At 40.8% G+C, this 15578-nt stretch overlaps 1 protein-coding gene across 1 annotated transcript in view; it reads left to right on the forward strand.

Annotated features, from left to right (window-relative positions):
• Positions 1–15578, forward strand: part of EXOC6B (exocyst complex component 6B) — a 326512-nt gene that overhangs the window by 185023 nt on the left and 125911 nt on the right. Inside the window, exons 7-8 of the mRNA XM_026659543.1 lie at positions 7613–7789; positions 15058–15126. Coding sequence (XP_026515328.1) covers positions 7613–7789; positions 15058–15126 — 246 coding nt within the window. The remainder of the gene's footprint in view (positions 1–7612; positions 7790–15057; positions 15127–15578) is intronic.

A 15578-nucleotide genomic window follows, 5' to 3' on the forward strand; every position in this document is an offset into this window, starting at 1 on the left:
AACCTGATAAAGCATTGCATCCGCTACTGTTTCGGGTCTGCTCATTTATGCAGAAAACTAATTCTAATTCTCCGCACCTCTATTCCTTCTGCGCATGTATGATAAACATACATAACATTATCCTGGTTACTTCTGATACACACATTCAGGTGGCTCGTTCTTGGAGTCAGATCAGCAGTGGGTATAAATCTCCATTGCTTCTTTGAAAAAGGACTCCTTTTTAAAAACCTGTTTTTCTTTAAGTCCCATTCTATATTGACCTATAGTACTTGATTGCTTCTCCTGGCTGAGAGTTAGTTTATCGTTTTAGTATAGGATATATTCTCTGTGGACTGCAGCTAGTAATTGAGTGAGTCTTTATTAGAATCATTCTCTCCACGTAGTAGGTGTCCCAGAAAACAGGTTAGCAGTATTCAGTGGTTATAAAGAGCTTTAAATGTTCATAACCCTGACTAACCTAAACTAGTTAATCCTTATAACACCCTATGAGGATATATGTATTAGTAACCATATTTTATACTTGGGTAAGATGAGGCAGAGAGAGGATAAAACACTTGCCCAAGGGTACGAATGATGTAAGTAACAGGGCTAAGAAAAGAACTCAAGAATTCCTGGTTGTCAGTTTCATGCTTGATCCAGTAAGTCTACGTTATCACACGAACAGTGCACATTTACTACACCATACTGAGTACAGTACTTGCAGTTGCTTGTATTGAATCAGTGTCACAATCTCGATTTCAGCAATGGGGTGGGTGAGGGTGTGGTGGTCACGTTATTGGGGAGAGGAGAGTGGGAACTTGCAGGAGACTCTGTCCTTGGTGTTAACATTGAGATATTGGAGAGTGTTCTCTCTTCAGAGATTTAGGGTTTTCAGATTTTTTCTTAAGACCAAGCATCAAGTAAAAATCACGTTCTTGGGCCCCATTTCCTGCACTGACGGTGAACTTTGTCAGATTTACTTTGGACAAATTGCGCTCCATGATAACCAGTTAGTACTGAGAAAGCAGATAGGCAAAAACTCTTAGCGTCCTGACATGTGACTGGATTTTAGTTGAAACTTAACAGAAGTTGTGTTGATGTGTTGAGTTTACACCTTGCAGTAATAATACACGCTTTGATCTGATCTGAGAGTGATTTTATAACTTTCAAATGGTTCTTTGGCAGAGAGCCAGGCACATTGTCATTTTTTATTAACTTTCTTTTTTCTTCCCCTGTAGCTAGTCTGCTTTTTTAATATTGTTTTAAGGAATATGTATTCCATTCCTAGGGATATTCTTTAAAGTTCTACATCTCAGTCCATTAGAGCGGTCTATAAAACAATCACAGCAGCAAATGTTCAGTAACTAATCAAAACCATTAAAGCTAACCACAACAATACTTCAGCCCTGTTTAAATAATAAATCATTCTTTGCTGTGCCATATCTACTATCTCATCAGGAAAGAGCTAATTAGATTCTTTATTTTAAAGTAAACATTGTCAGTTTCCTTGATGGGTTGAAGCAATGGGAGTGAAGCCCTCAGCGCTGGCAAATCAATACAAAAAAATGTGTGTTGCTGTTTAAAACGGTTAGTTCCTAAAGTTGCTGATATATTTGAAAAGGAAAACGTTGCTAGGGCCTTGTCAGGCAAAGAATAAAGGAATGCATGGCCTGACACGTAGCATATCCCTATCCATTGGTTCGTTGCAAGTCTCCCAGGTAGTTACACTTACATGCAGTCTTACTCTTCATGAGAGTTTGATTTGGAAACTAAAAGTACAAGGCTTGACTCCAGAACGTGAAGACTTGTATATGAACTGTTAGTTAAGGGTGATCTTTGTGTGTGTATGTGTGTGTGTGGGGGGGGAACTATCCTTTTCCTTTTACACTTTCAGTGAGAATTTAGCACTACCCGACACTGCTCTACTCTGGTTGGGAGATGTCACCTGTAAGTATTTGTGGACGTGGAGAAATAGCCAAGAATGGCGATTGCGGAATAGCTGTCCACTTTGGAAGTGATATGAGCCAAGCTGCGAAAAGGAAATCAGTGCGGAATGTGTGTGTGTCCATATTGGGATTTAGTGAGGAATAGCTCTTTGTGCTTTAAATTCACACCCGAGCTTATTTGGCAATAGCTTCCCAGTGTAGACGAGCACGAAGACTGGGAAGAGAGCTTTTTTCCTTGTCTTTTCAATCTGTGGTCTCTCTCAACCTACCAACAAGTTGTGTGAGTGTTTTTTAATTAGCTGGACACTTGCCAACTGTGGAACTGAACAGAAATCTCAGCCTGTTTCAGACCATAGACCAGTGACTAGCCCTCTGATGGTTAACACATTTAGGTAATTAGTGACCTGGATTTGATCCTGCTACCTAGGGGTGGTAGGCTCTGTATCCCATTACCCGAGCCATCCAGTTCCCATCTCCCCCACAGGTGCTCTTTTTAGAAGGACTGGGGTTTGCCTGATCAGGTCAGTTGCACAGCTGTTGGTACGCACAAATGAAATCGGCCTGCCCCTGCACTAGCCTTGTGAGCAGTTGAAAATGACTGTGCTTAAAGGGAATTTAAACTACGTGGATTGTTAAATTTAATGTGCATTGTGAACAGACATTTGTTTCTTAACCTCCCTCTCTTTTATTGTCACATTAAGCAGAGAGTACAGAGATTGATGGTTCTGGGTAATAGAGGCAGTTTTACAGAATAATAGAAAAGCGCCCTTGCTTTCATGTAAACCACACCAAAAGGTAAGGGGTTTTTTTTTTTGAGGGCCCCCCGCCTTGGCCCCAAGCCAATTTTCAGAGGTCATGCTGGAGTGTCGCTTATGCTTTGATGTGGTTTCTAACGTGTGCCTCTTCATTGGGCTCCCTATAGATGCCTTTATGTGAAACAGAGCATTAAAATCCAAATGTGCCTCTGATGCAGGTCATTTTTCTTCCTTTATGTGCAATGTCAAACATATTGTACAGCTTTCTCCCTGCCAGAACCCAGGAAGGGTACGTGTTCACGCGTGTGCATGTGTGTATAAGGTGCAGGCAGTAGCGGAGTTCCTTGGCAGTTAAGCTCACACTTCTCCATAGCAGCTTCCTCTGGGCCTCTCCCTGGTTTTTTCTCACGCAAGGTGAAACTGAAACCTTGGTGACTTCACCCAAGTTTGCAGAAGTTAAAGAAAATTTGATATTTCTCACTTACAGGTCACTTCAGTCCAATTTGTGTCTTGCCAAGATAAAAAACCCCACAGACGCACAAAGCAAATAATTTTTTTTTCTGGCATGTACTTTATAGAGCTCAAATGTAACATCGAGATTACAGACCTAAGAGAATCTGTTTCTTTTAGGATCTGAGCATTGTGAACTAATTCTCAACTTCATTTTAGCATTTCTGTAAGAATGCCTTTAACATAGCATCAGATCAGTGTCTTAGCAAGACCGAGCGCTCTAGCAGAACAGGAATGGACTTCATAGTGATCAGCTATGGCTGTGTTGCTTTCATTAGGTGTAATGCAGGGGTTCTCAAACTGGGGGTCAGGACCCTTCAGGGGGTCATGAGGTTGTTACATGGGGGGTCGCGAGCGGTCAGCCTGCACCCCAAACCCTGCCATGCCTCCAGCAATTATAATGGTGTTAAATATACAAAAAAGTGTTTTTTAATTTATAAGGGGGGTTGCATTCAGAGGCTGGCTATGTGACAGGGGTCACCAGTACATTACACCAGTGGTTGTCAAACTTTTGTACGTGGTGGTTTTTGTTTTCTTGGTGTAAGTGAAGGAAGTACGAGTTAGTCCTTTAGGAAGTGTAGCACTGGATAGCTTTTTATTTTTATTATTGGAGACTTGTGTGTAGTTCATAAAAGCATACAGCTCCTTCTTACATGATGAGTCGCTCATAGTCATGATGGGAATCCCTCTAACTGCCTGTCATGGCTCTGCAGTGATAGAATAGAGAATACAAGGAGAAATACTCTTTAATAAAGATGGGCCTGAACTAAAACCACATTAAGAACCTCAGAGCTGGGTTTGGATCTGAATTCATTGCTGAAATTCCTTTTTCTCTAGTAGGCCGAACCCAAACAACCTGAACAGGAATGCTAGAGTTCAGATCTGGATTTAGAACTCCCAGGTGTAGGAATAATCAGGTCTGTGGTGTTTGGCTCTTCTTGTTAGAGACACAATGTTTGGCTGTGGGATTTTGGTTCAGACCTGTCTAGGGGTATGTCTACACTACGGGATTAATCCGAATTTAGATAATTTGAATTTGGGAAACAGGTTGTATAAATTCGATTGTGCGCGGCCACACTAAGCACATTAATTCGGTTTTTAACCACATTAATTCGGTGGTGTGCGGCCACACTACCCCATTAATTTAAACACAGTAATTCGGTGGTGTGCGGCCACACTAACCCTAATTCGAATTAACAAAATCGATTTAGGCGCTACTCCGCTCGTCGAGGTGGAGTACAGAAATCGATTTTAAGTGCCCTTTAATTCGAATTAACTGGCTCTGTAGTGTGGACGGGTGAAGGGTTAATTCGGATTAACGCAGCTAAATCCGAATTAAAGTCGTAGTGTAGACCAGGCCTAGGATTCACTAATTAACAAATATGCTTTGCACAGAAACAAAAATAACCAATACCTGCACTCTGTCCAAATAAAAATAAAATTCACCTACAAGTGGTGCACCTTGGGAGGGAGTATCACATGATCTCTGTTCGGAGAGATTTTGAGTAATATGGCCTCTCTTGCCATTAATTCTGTATTTCAGCTTCATATGCTAAAACCTATTGAATACTTTTAAAGCTTAGAGAGTGAGAGTACAGACTCATTTATCTCCAGCATGCTCACTCCGTTGAGTTATTCCCCCCCCCTCCCCCCATGGCCAATGTCACTACTTTATTTCCTATACAATTTTTCTTTGAACCGCCCATTTTAAGATCTTTTAAAGACTAATGTTTCATGGAAAACTTTGTATTGGGAGAAAATTTTGCTTATACTCTTTTTAAAAAGGGCAAGAGGAAAAATGATTCTATAAACCTGGGAGATTTTCATAGAAACCTTAGGCTTGAATTTGGTATCATTTACATTCTGTTCACTTTATAACCTCATTCACTTCAGATGAGTTCCTTTGGCCTGAATCGGCGTATCTGAGAGCAGAAACAAGTCCAGGATCTTTCTTGCTTGAACGCTGGAAAGAACAAAAGCATATTCCCTTTTTGAGTCCTAATCTTTGGTATATGATGTTGCAATAGGTTTATATGGAGTGGAGCTTCCGGCTTTAGAGACTCTGGTGCAGAATTTGCCACTCTGTTTCCCAGTTGTTCATCATGTTTGAAGTGTCACAACCACCAGGAAGATTTCTCTTGTGCAGTGCTAATGAACAGACTTTTGCCTGGGATAGTCTTGCTAAAATCTGTCATTGAGCCTCATTCTTAGGTCTCTTTAGAATAGTCTCTCTGCTGTTTGTTGCTCATCTCAGCCCAGTCATTATTTTCTTTTCTCATTGAAGCTTAACCTAATTATTTTTTTCTGCTGCTTTCCAACCACTAGAGGTCAAGATTGTGCTACTGCACAGTACAATAAGTAGCTCCCAGGCATTTCGCATTTAACTCCATCATTCTACTTTCTTACGCAATGATGTTTAGTGCCAACTGTGATTTAAAAAAAAAAATCCTTTGATTTGAATGGTTGTATTTCTCTATTAAGAATGAGTAGATTGTGTTACATATATGTACATCATAAAAGTATGTCAGTCTTGTGATATAAAGCAGATCTTGGTGTATTTTGTGCTCAAATATAAACTAATGTAGCATGTGACTATATGGGCTTTAAAGATCCTTATCTCTCTAATATGGATAAATAACCCTATTTCTGATTGTGGCAAATTTCTGCACAACCAGGCGTTAAAAAGGAGCTGACATTAAAGAGATGTTGTCAAAATAAAAATCATACTTTAAAAATAAATTCCTTACTTGTGATATTGACACCTTAGATGTTTAAAAGGAAAAAATGTAACCCCCTAATTTACTTTCCACTATTTACATAGTTTGTTGGCTGCCTGATTTTTCTTTCAGTTTGGGCAATGGCAATAGATTAATCTTTTGGTTTCTAATCATGTTCACTTTCCTGTTTCTCACAGTATCACACTGCTGCAATGCCCGGTGTTGCAAACAGTCCAAGAGAAAGTTTACATCCATGCACTCTTTTACAAAATGCATTCATTAAAGCATATGCCTTCAGATTTGGATTTTGGAAACCTTCTGTTCTCTCCCCCCATTGCAGAAACAAAAATAATCTAAATGTCCCCTTTCCCTATTCTAATGGTTCTTGCATTAATGTAGAGTGCATATCACTCTTGCTGTCACTAGCAACTGAAACCTTGGTTCTGTAGTCCACTGTCTCCAAAGTTTCAGTGTATTGAGTTACTCAGAATAAATAAGAGTGCTCTATTTGTTTCTTACCCATTCGTGATGTGTTGCCAATGGGATTCTCACTGGTGCAGAGAAGCAGTTAAATACTTAGGTATCAGTTGAAATTAAAGCTGGCACAGGGAGTCAGTGCAGATATGAGGGGAATCTGTTTTTGAAAGGGGGAAAACCTGCACTTTAAATGGGGGGGGGAGGAAGCTTTTTGGAAAGACATTCTGGAGAGTCCAGTATATCTCGACATGTTTTTCATGTTTAGGCAATACTTGATATACTTCTACTTGTAGCAAGATATCAGTCCACATCTATAGCATCAGCTCTTCTACTGCAGGGCAGGCATTTTTTTGTGGCAGATTAAACAGGGCTTTGCAGTTGTGTAAAAGACAGTGTAACACCTATGTATAATCCCAGTTTTGAATTTCAAATTTAAACCCTCTTCCAACATACTTTGGCATTTGGGGCTAAGCAGTTTACCTGTCTCTCACAGATATTATGCTCACTAATAAAAAGAAAATCCATACCCAGTTTCAGGTTAGTAGATGTGTGCTTTTTTTGGCATAACATCGTTCCCTAGAAACAAACCTTTGGTTGTAACACTGCCTACAGATCAAGATCATAGACCCATATAGCAATTTTCCTGTGAAGGGATCTCTACTGGGTAATCCATTCCAGTCCTGAATCCTGGTTATTATCTCACTGAGAGAATTTCAGTTGAGTACCTTTACAGATCATGTAAATGAACAGTGCACAATTACATTCTCCTGGGGTACCACAAAAATGCTTTCAGGAATCTCTGGGGTCCAGATGTGGAGGGCTTTCTGTTAACATGAGTTGAATAGAGGAACATATCCAACAGTTAAGTCAGCCCTTTAATTTATCCTGTGACAGTCACCACATGGCCTGTGGTCTAATATCTCTCCATCAGTGTTATAAATAGATCAATATGGCAGCATGATGGGTTTGGAATTGTGATTTGTGAACGGTCATGATATTGTTTGCATTATTACATAATCACCTGCGGTTTTGAAATGAGTCTTCTGCTTATTTGGAATATCTAGGTTAGAAAACATGTTAAATAAATTGTCAGTTCCATCAAGTGTGTGGGTTTTTGTTTTGTTTTTTGTCTCATATTTGTAGCATTTTCTGAACGATTACATCTTTTGATCCAAACTAATAAATCACTGAATGTCATCAGTAACTTTTAAATCTGCTTTTGTTCTAGGCCCAGCAGCAAAGAAACCTGGATAATATTGTATCTCAGCACCCCAGGATAGGTGGTGGAAAGAAATATAAGAGAGATGTCTGTGCAACCTCAGATCTGGAGGTGAAAAACACTAGCCCCATGTCTGAACAGGATTCGGGGATCCTGGATGTTGAAGATGAGGATGACGATGAAGAGGTACACTTATAATATAAAAACCAGGAGATTCGATGGCTCGGGGGATTGTAAATGGGATATTTCACATCCAGTTTGCCACTCATATTTGCCCTATGTTGGTTTTTATCATGGAAGGATGTTTAGTGGACTATATGGAATGAGTAGTTGATTCTCAGTATGGTTCATAGTGAGCTATGGACCACATCCCAGTTGGCAATCCAGCGGAGAGGACAAAAATTAAATGAGAACAGAGTAAACTACCCTTTTCTGTACTAGAGATGGTTCCTCCAATCCTTTACTTATTAGGAGTCATAGTCTGATGTTTTCCATGGCCATTTAATTTGAAAGAAGGAAAAAAGTCCATTAAACAGATACTTTGGCCTTTGTGGAATTGTGCTGTGATGTATATATTGGCTGACAATGAAAACACATTTTCTGTGATCAGAGGCTTAAATAACTTGATTATAAAGATTCTGGTTCATTAAAAACTTGAGCCACAGAGTAGAATGTTCAATGTTTTGGAATCTCTTGCTGCTTTTTTCTACGTATTAGGAGCCAGATTCTCTGCTGGTGTAGCTCCATTGAAGTTTAATAGTTATTGCCAGTAGAGAATGTAAAATATATTGTGTAATATACAACCTTTCTGGCCCTTGCTCCTGGAATGCATAATCTCCTGTTGCCTCCCCACCCCTAAGTCCCTGGTTACAGATAATTTAGTGGAGGACTGTGAATGACATAGTAAGTAATAAAATTAAAAACTTTATTTACTATAAAATAGGTGGTTAAGCAAACAGGCATTACAAACTAACCATACACTGCACTGGTGCTCACATTCTGAGATGAAATGATGATCAGTCCCTAAATGAGGAGAATGGGTATAATCCTTTCTCTAAAGGACCTTGACAGTGGATGGGCATGCCTAATCGAAAATTAGCCTGCTACCCTTTTTATAATCAGTTATAATATTGCCCCTTAATTAGTTAATGTTGAATCCACCTTTTACCATATCTCTATTTCTGTTATCATAATTAAATATTTTCTTTCTCATTGGCTATTTAACATTAAACATAATCTTAATTAGTATCTGCGTAAATACCGTACCAATAGCTATTAATATAGATAGCATTTTCCAAAATATTAACACTTCAACTCAAACACTTGTATGAACCAGATAGGACCAAAACGTGTTTACAGCACGACCTGGGGTTATGCCCTAACTTATCTCCAGCTTGCTTTTGAATTGTCTCACTTCACTTTACTCATATTTTACCAGGTCTCGCTTGACTATTTGAAGCTTGCTTTTAGGAAATAATTTTTTGGGCCTACTCACATTTCTGTATAAATATAAGCAAGCATCATATCTACAGGGCAACACCTTCTACCTACTGTGCTGTAACCGTTGCATGCCAGCAGCCAGGAAGGTGAACAGCCTTAGCCCTTTCATAGCAGTGAGAAGGTAGGGTAATACACTGATCTTCAAAGCTGTGGGAAGGCCCTCTGTTTTTTTATGTTGCACCAATACTTGATCCCACAGCAAATTAGAAATTGGGCAGAAGTTAAACATAGGGAGAATGAATAGGGAAGGTGCATTTTTAGGAAATGAATACAAACCTGTAAATGTACGCATAATATTTGATTTCCCCCAACCTTTATGTTCTTGAATAGTTGTCTGCATTCCATGCTGCCGTGGAATGTCCAGCTGGATGCCGAATAAGACACCAGCGCCCTGTAGAAAATGGTTGGTACTGCTGAAGAATTTGAGACTAATGTGCCACAATGGACACAGGACCTGTGCAGCCTACAAATATCTGCACGTTGTAAATATCAAGGAGGGAGAGGAATTACTTAGGAAAGCAAAACTAGTATTCTAGTATCAGGAGACAGGGATGAAATTAAGGAAAAGGAAAACTTAGGCTGAACTTCCAAACAGTTCGATTTATTATGTAGTTGAATAGTCTCTCAGAGGAAGTGGTGGCAGCTCCATTTCTTGGCCCAATAAATGCTAGACTGGCAGAACACTAGTAAACCTACAGTAGGGAAAAGTTTTGCATTGGCTGAATGATGGATGACTGAAGAGATCTTTCATTTCCAGATTCTTAGTAAATAAGCTTTCGTTCCTGGTTTAATGATACCTTTTGGAAGGTAGTTGGTTTAAATTGGCAACAGGACTAATGTCTTTGCAGAAACAAGATTCAGAGCATACATGAGTAGTTGCTGTCCTTGGTGATGAAATCAGTAGTGAAACAGACGTGTGTCCAGAGGGAGTGCTAATAAAAATGACAGGGGCTAGGCACCTTGTCAGAAGCAAGTGAAGAAATAAAGTTTATTCAGTTTGCTTAGAGTCATCAAGCTTGAATATAAAATGCAGCTCCTGTTTGTTGTTTCCTCACTAGCTCCTTGGAGAGAGCAGTTCCTTAGGGGCAGGCAGAGGAAGTGTTTTTAACTATCTTAATCGGATTTCTTCCACTTGGGGGGAAAAAAGCTCTTTGGAAAGGAAACAATAGTTTATTAGTGCAGATACCGCTGTTTTCATCTGGAAGGGAGCACAGTGAAATGCAACCATTAAATGTTCTAGGGAATCGTACGTGAGTAAAATATTAATACCATGTTCTTCAGTGAGGTCTTAACATTCGATCCTCAGCCTGCTTGCAGCTTTGGAGACAGTCACACTTGTTAGTCATTGAAAGCCTCTCCTCTTGAAGAGCCCTCTAAGTTTTTCTTGTCTCCACACTCAACAGGCAGGCGGAAATCAGACCACCTGCTGCTGAGTTTAGGGTATTCAGGATTCCGGATTGAATTTTCCAAATTCAGGTCAAACTAATTGGCTGTTTTTAGGGCTAAAAGCCCCAAGGGTGAATAAACAATGTTGGCTTGTTTTGTATGAAGCCACCATCTCCTGATGCACTCTGGTGGGTTGTCCCCACCTTGCTTCCTTAAAAAGAAGGAACCATGGCAGACAGGCAGCCAAGGAAATAGGCTTAAAGGAAGATTTTCTCCTCTTGCACTTCTCTTCCTCCACCCTGTGGAGTGCATAGGGGGGCTCTGCATCTTCTGCACCATATCGCTTTCTCCCCAGAGGGACTGTTTTAGGCTTACCTCTCCCAAGGAAAAACAGAGCACCACTGACAAAGAAGCCAGGAGAAGTGTCAGACAGCCCTTTCCCATGCAAGGAACAGTAGGGTTTTGGGCAGATAGACTAAAGGCCTGTCCTCCCTGGCTCTATTCAAAGGACCTGGTGGCCAAAAAGAGAGGAAGGATGAGATCCCAGATCCTTTAATAGAGAAACAAATCTGGTATGTTTCCTCCCCGCCTGCCAATGGGAAGCTCAATATCAGGGCAGACTGGCTGAGCAGATGTGGGTTAGACCAGGGAGAATGGCGTCTTTATCCTAGAGTCGTAGAACTTGAGCATTTAAATTTGCCCAGGGCTGACTTCGCATCTAAGGATGATAGCAAGGTGGCAAAAAAACTTGAACTTCAGATTTTGTCCTGGTGCCTATCACCCTAGTGTCAGAGAACTTCCAGAAGAAGGAATCCAAATGCTGCATTGGTTGGCCCAAGGGATTATTCTGCTCGTACCCAGCATGCCTGGCTATGGGAATAAAAAATACAATGCTCCAAATAAATGTGTTGGCTCTCTTCAGCATTTTTGGAGCAGGCAGACTGAAAAATATATCCATGCATCTGAACATTAATAGTTCCTCAGCTGTGTCTGATCCAGAGAGCACCATTCTTTTTTTTATTTATTTATCTCCATCAATAATTATGCAAAAGCCATGTTAATTTTTTGTGAGAGAGATCTCTTACTTCCAGTCAATCAAAGTAGTTTTGCTGTCACCATAACCTCAGCTGGAACAATGTCTGAGTTTGAAGAACTCTCCGGTGAGCTCTAGTATTGCACTATTCATGCAGATAAGATGGTGCTTAGAATAGCTCCAGCCCTTATTGACATAGTCTAGGTGTTCATAGGGCAACTGAAGTACACCTAGACCACACAAGAAGATGTTGTAAATCTGCAGCATGATTCATTGTGTACTACTCCCAGCATGGGGTTAAAAGCCTCAAAGCCATCAAATCCACCTGGATTAGATGTTGCATGTCGCAGATGTACAAAGCAAGGAGTGGAGTTACCTCTCTTAGCAATCGGAGCTTTGTCTTTAAGGTTAGTGAACTCATTCTGGGCCAAGAGAATCTATCTGCTGTATGCAGAGAGATGTAGGATGGCTGCCTATTAGTTTGCTAAATATTGTAAATTATACTTAACCCTCAGTGGAGGTGGACTTTGAGGAGGTGTACTGCATAGCTATAGTGCCTGAATGGAAGGTTGTAAAACAAGTAATCAAAGTAATGGGCTCCCCCTCGAAAGTTCTCATAAAGCCGTTCCTATCAACTCCAGAGTAAAAGATCAGTGGCTCTATCCATACTTACATGACAACGTTCTATCTACAAGTAGCAGTATCCACAGATACAGCCCATTCTGGACACGCTTGGGGCCAAAACTAAAAAGCAGAGCATTCCTTCGCTATCTCCTAAGTCCATGTATGCCTGTTTCAGAGCTAAGAATTTGTTCTAAAGGTTAAGCCAGCTAGAATCCTGAGTCATTGAAGCTAACCCAAGTGGCGGTAGTCTTCACTCCCCCTCCCATACTGCAAATGTGCTGAAGACCCAAAGTTAGAGTTTGTGGGCTTCGCTGTTTGAAGAAAGGAAATGTCAGGTTAAGGATGGGATACACTTTCTTTTCGTGAACGTGGAGAAAGGAGATGAGACTGAGGTGCTGATGGCAGAGTCTAGTGCCCTTTTTATTAAAAGGGGGCTTTAGGTTCCTTTCATTGCAAGCTCAGAAATATCTCTGCTGCTCCTCAAACCTCAGAAACACAAGCTTATCTATGAGAGTAAAACAAGTGCTACAAAGAGAGATTCCACAGCTTAATCAGAGGTATGTTGGTTGTGGCATTGTTCGTTACTTCAGTGTCTAAAATACTCTTCATCTAGCTATTCAGGGGTGATTTTCAATGATAGTTCATTTCCTTTTCCTGCCAGTATGTGGCATTCCATCACAAACTATACGTGCTGAGCTTTGCTTTTGTATTGCAGTAAGTATTGTCAGAGCGGCAAGTTCGTAAGCAACATGAAGTAGTACAGACATCAGTCTCTAGGGCGTCCCTTGCCGACCTGCCATAGTTCCGGTAGGGTTTGTGTTCAAAACTGTAATGACCAGCGTCTTTTTGTGACGGGTGGTGGTGAAAGTTACGCAAGAAACTACCCAGGGAAGCTAACGACTGCTAGGAGAGCAATAAATGTATTGTTCCAGTGCAGTAGAAAACAATGCAGTTTGTTGGGCAGTGTTTTAAATTTGCCACAGTAGTTTGTTTCGAATACTTTGTACGTGCAAAAGCATACAGTGGACTGAGTCTGAAAAGAGTTCAAAAGGCTGGGTGTGTTATTTCATTCACTCTTAGGGTTGGAGCTCTGTGTGGAGGGAACAGTCTGTTCTTTTCCTCATATTAAGTCAATCTCAGGTTAACACCCTGCACAAGAGGGTAAAGGATTTGAGCACTTCCACAAGGATGTGTGTGTTTTTAAAACAGATATTCTATAGAATTTGTGCATGATTGTCTGAACATGCTTTAGATACAGTTTAAATCTTAATATAAGGTCTTGATCAGGGGTCTGAAGTTGTTCTAAAGCAATAGCTATTATATTGTGTATGTTTGGGCTTTTAAGGAAATACAGAGATTTAAAAAAAAAAAAATTGTGGACTGCTCTTGTAAGAGAACTCCTCTTGTAGATCAACTCCCCTCCTGCTTCCCCCGAACCTACACCTCTTCGCTAGCAAAACATTTAATTTGTGGACCACCAGCCATGGTTCCAAGGACCGCTAATGATCACTGCTAACAATCTGAGAAGAGTAATTGTTGTTAAATTCTAATTCATGGGAAATCATTAGTTAATTTGGTGGTTGTTGTATGTTGCGAACAGGTGATGTGGTCCCCCCCCCCCATTACTACTGTTGATTTATTACTGGAGCCCCATTGTGCTGAGTGCTGTACAAACACATAGCAAGAGGAAGATCTTGCCTGAGGAGTTTATGCTCTCTAGTCTGGTCTACACTTAAAACTTTGGTCAACATAGCTACGGTACTCGGGGATGAAAAATCCACCGCTATGCTGACGTGGCTAGGCCGGTAGAAGAAAGCTTCTTTTGATCTAGTACCATCGTTCGGGGAGGTGGAGTTACTACAGTGATGGGTCAACCCCTTCTGTCACAGTAGTGTGCATCCACACGCTGGGGTTACAATGGCATAGCTCTGAACCTGTAGCTCTGCTGCTGTAACCCCTGTAATGTAAACAAGCCCTATGTCTACACTTGAAATCTAGTTAAGACCAGACACAACACTTAGAGATAAGAAATGGAGATGATGGGGCGGGAGGGTAAGATTTAGTTGGGATTAGGTCCTGCTTTGAGCAGGGGGTTGGACTAGATGACCTCCTGAGGTCCCTTCCAACCCTGATATTCTATGATTCTATGAGTGATAGGAGCACACGTTTACGTCGCTCCTTGTGTGTGTACAATTGGTACATTTAGTTTTGGTTTTAAAAGATCGGCGCAAGCTATTGATGTCAGTAATCCCGCTCGACTGCCCGTTGCCTGTGATTGTACGCTACTGACCTGAGTAGATCCATAGTGTGAAGCTTGTGGATGCTGAACCTCACATTCATGCACAGTTTTCTATGGTCTCTTACTTTCTGCCTCACCCTTGTGTGCTTTCTCAGCCCTGTGGCAGGCTCAGTAAGCAGTTTTTTTAAAATGGCTCAGTTTGTCCTTTAAGTGAATTAAGTGTTGATGCCAAATTAGCAGTCCTGGAGAAGTACCTTCCCGCAGCACAGGTGCAGCACAGATCGAGTCAGTGACAGCTTCTGCCAACATGCCTCAACCCTTATCTAGGACCACCAGCTCATTTAGCAACCATGGTCGGTCACATCTTTTGCCTCTCTGCTGAGATGACTAACAAAGGGTACGAATACGGTATGTGTTTTTTAGAGAGGTAGATGCTCGGAGTGGTGGGGGCAGCATAAGTTGAATTTTGCTGCTTTGATCCACTCGTACCTGCTTTAAAAACCCAAACATTGAACAGTACTTACTAGCTATTGAAATTCATTATAACTGAAATCCTCGGTATCCAGTCTATAGTGTGTCTATATATTCCCACACACTATGTACTTTATTTGTAGCCAGGTGCTTTGTACATTATATGTTGATCCTCTTGTTTTCCATTTCATGTTTTTGTAGGTGCCTGGTGCCCAGGATTTGGTGGATTTCTCGCCCGTGTACCGATGCTTGCACATCTATTCTGTACTGGTAAGTAGGTCTGCGATGGTGTTTTCATTGCAGTTTGTACAAATGGCACTGAAGTTTGCCCTGATTTTGAATGGCAAGATTAGGTGCAGCTCCTTATGTCTATGTAGACCCTCTTGGAAAGAAGCTGTTGCGTAACTAGTATTAGTGTGTGCTTATGTTCACCTCAAGAGAAAATGCAGTATCTAGTCAAATTAGAACCTCAGCAGCATGTGACAAAGGGAAGCAAGGGCAACATTGGGAGCCCACAGTAGAGGAAGGGCTTTGAGTAAAAACCAAACAGCTATTTTATATTAGCACACTGCAAAGATATATAAACCATTTTCTTCAGCCACGACAGCTTTGGGGTTTATTAGGAGCCAAATACATTTTTCTAGCTTAAATATATTTCCCTAAAATAATTCTTCCTTAATCAAAATAACTGTTCTATCAGTGCAAAGTAATGTATTGCGTAA

Source organism: Terrapene carolina, unplaced genomic scaffold (genome assembly GCF_002925995.2).
Source record: "Terrapene carolina triunguis isolate 2854851 unplaced genomic scaffold, T_m_triunguis-2.0 Scaffold633, whole genome shotgun sequence".
NCBI classification, from domain to species: Eukaryota; Metazoa; Chordata; order Testudines; family Emydidae; genus Terrapene; species Terrapene triunguis.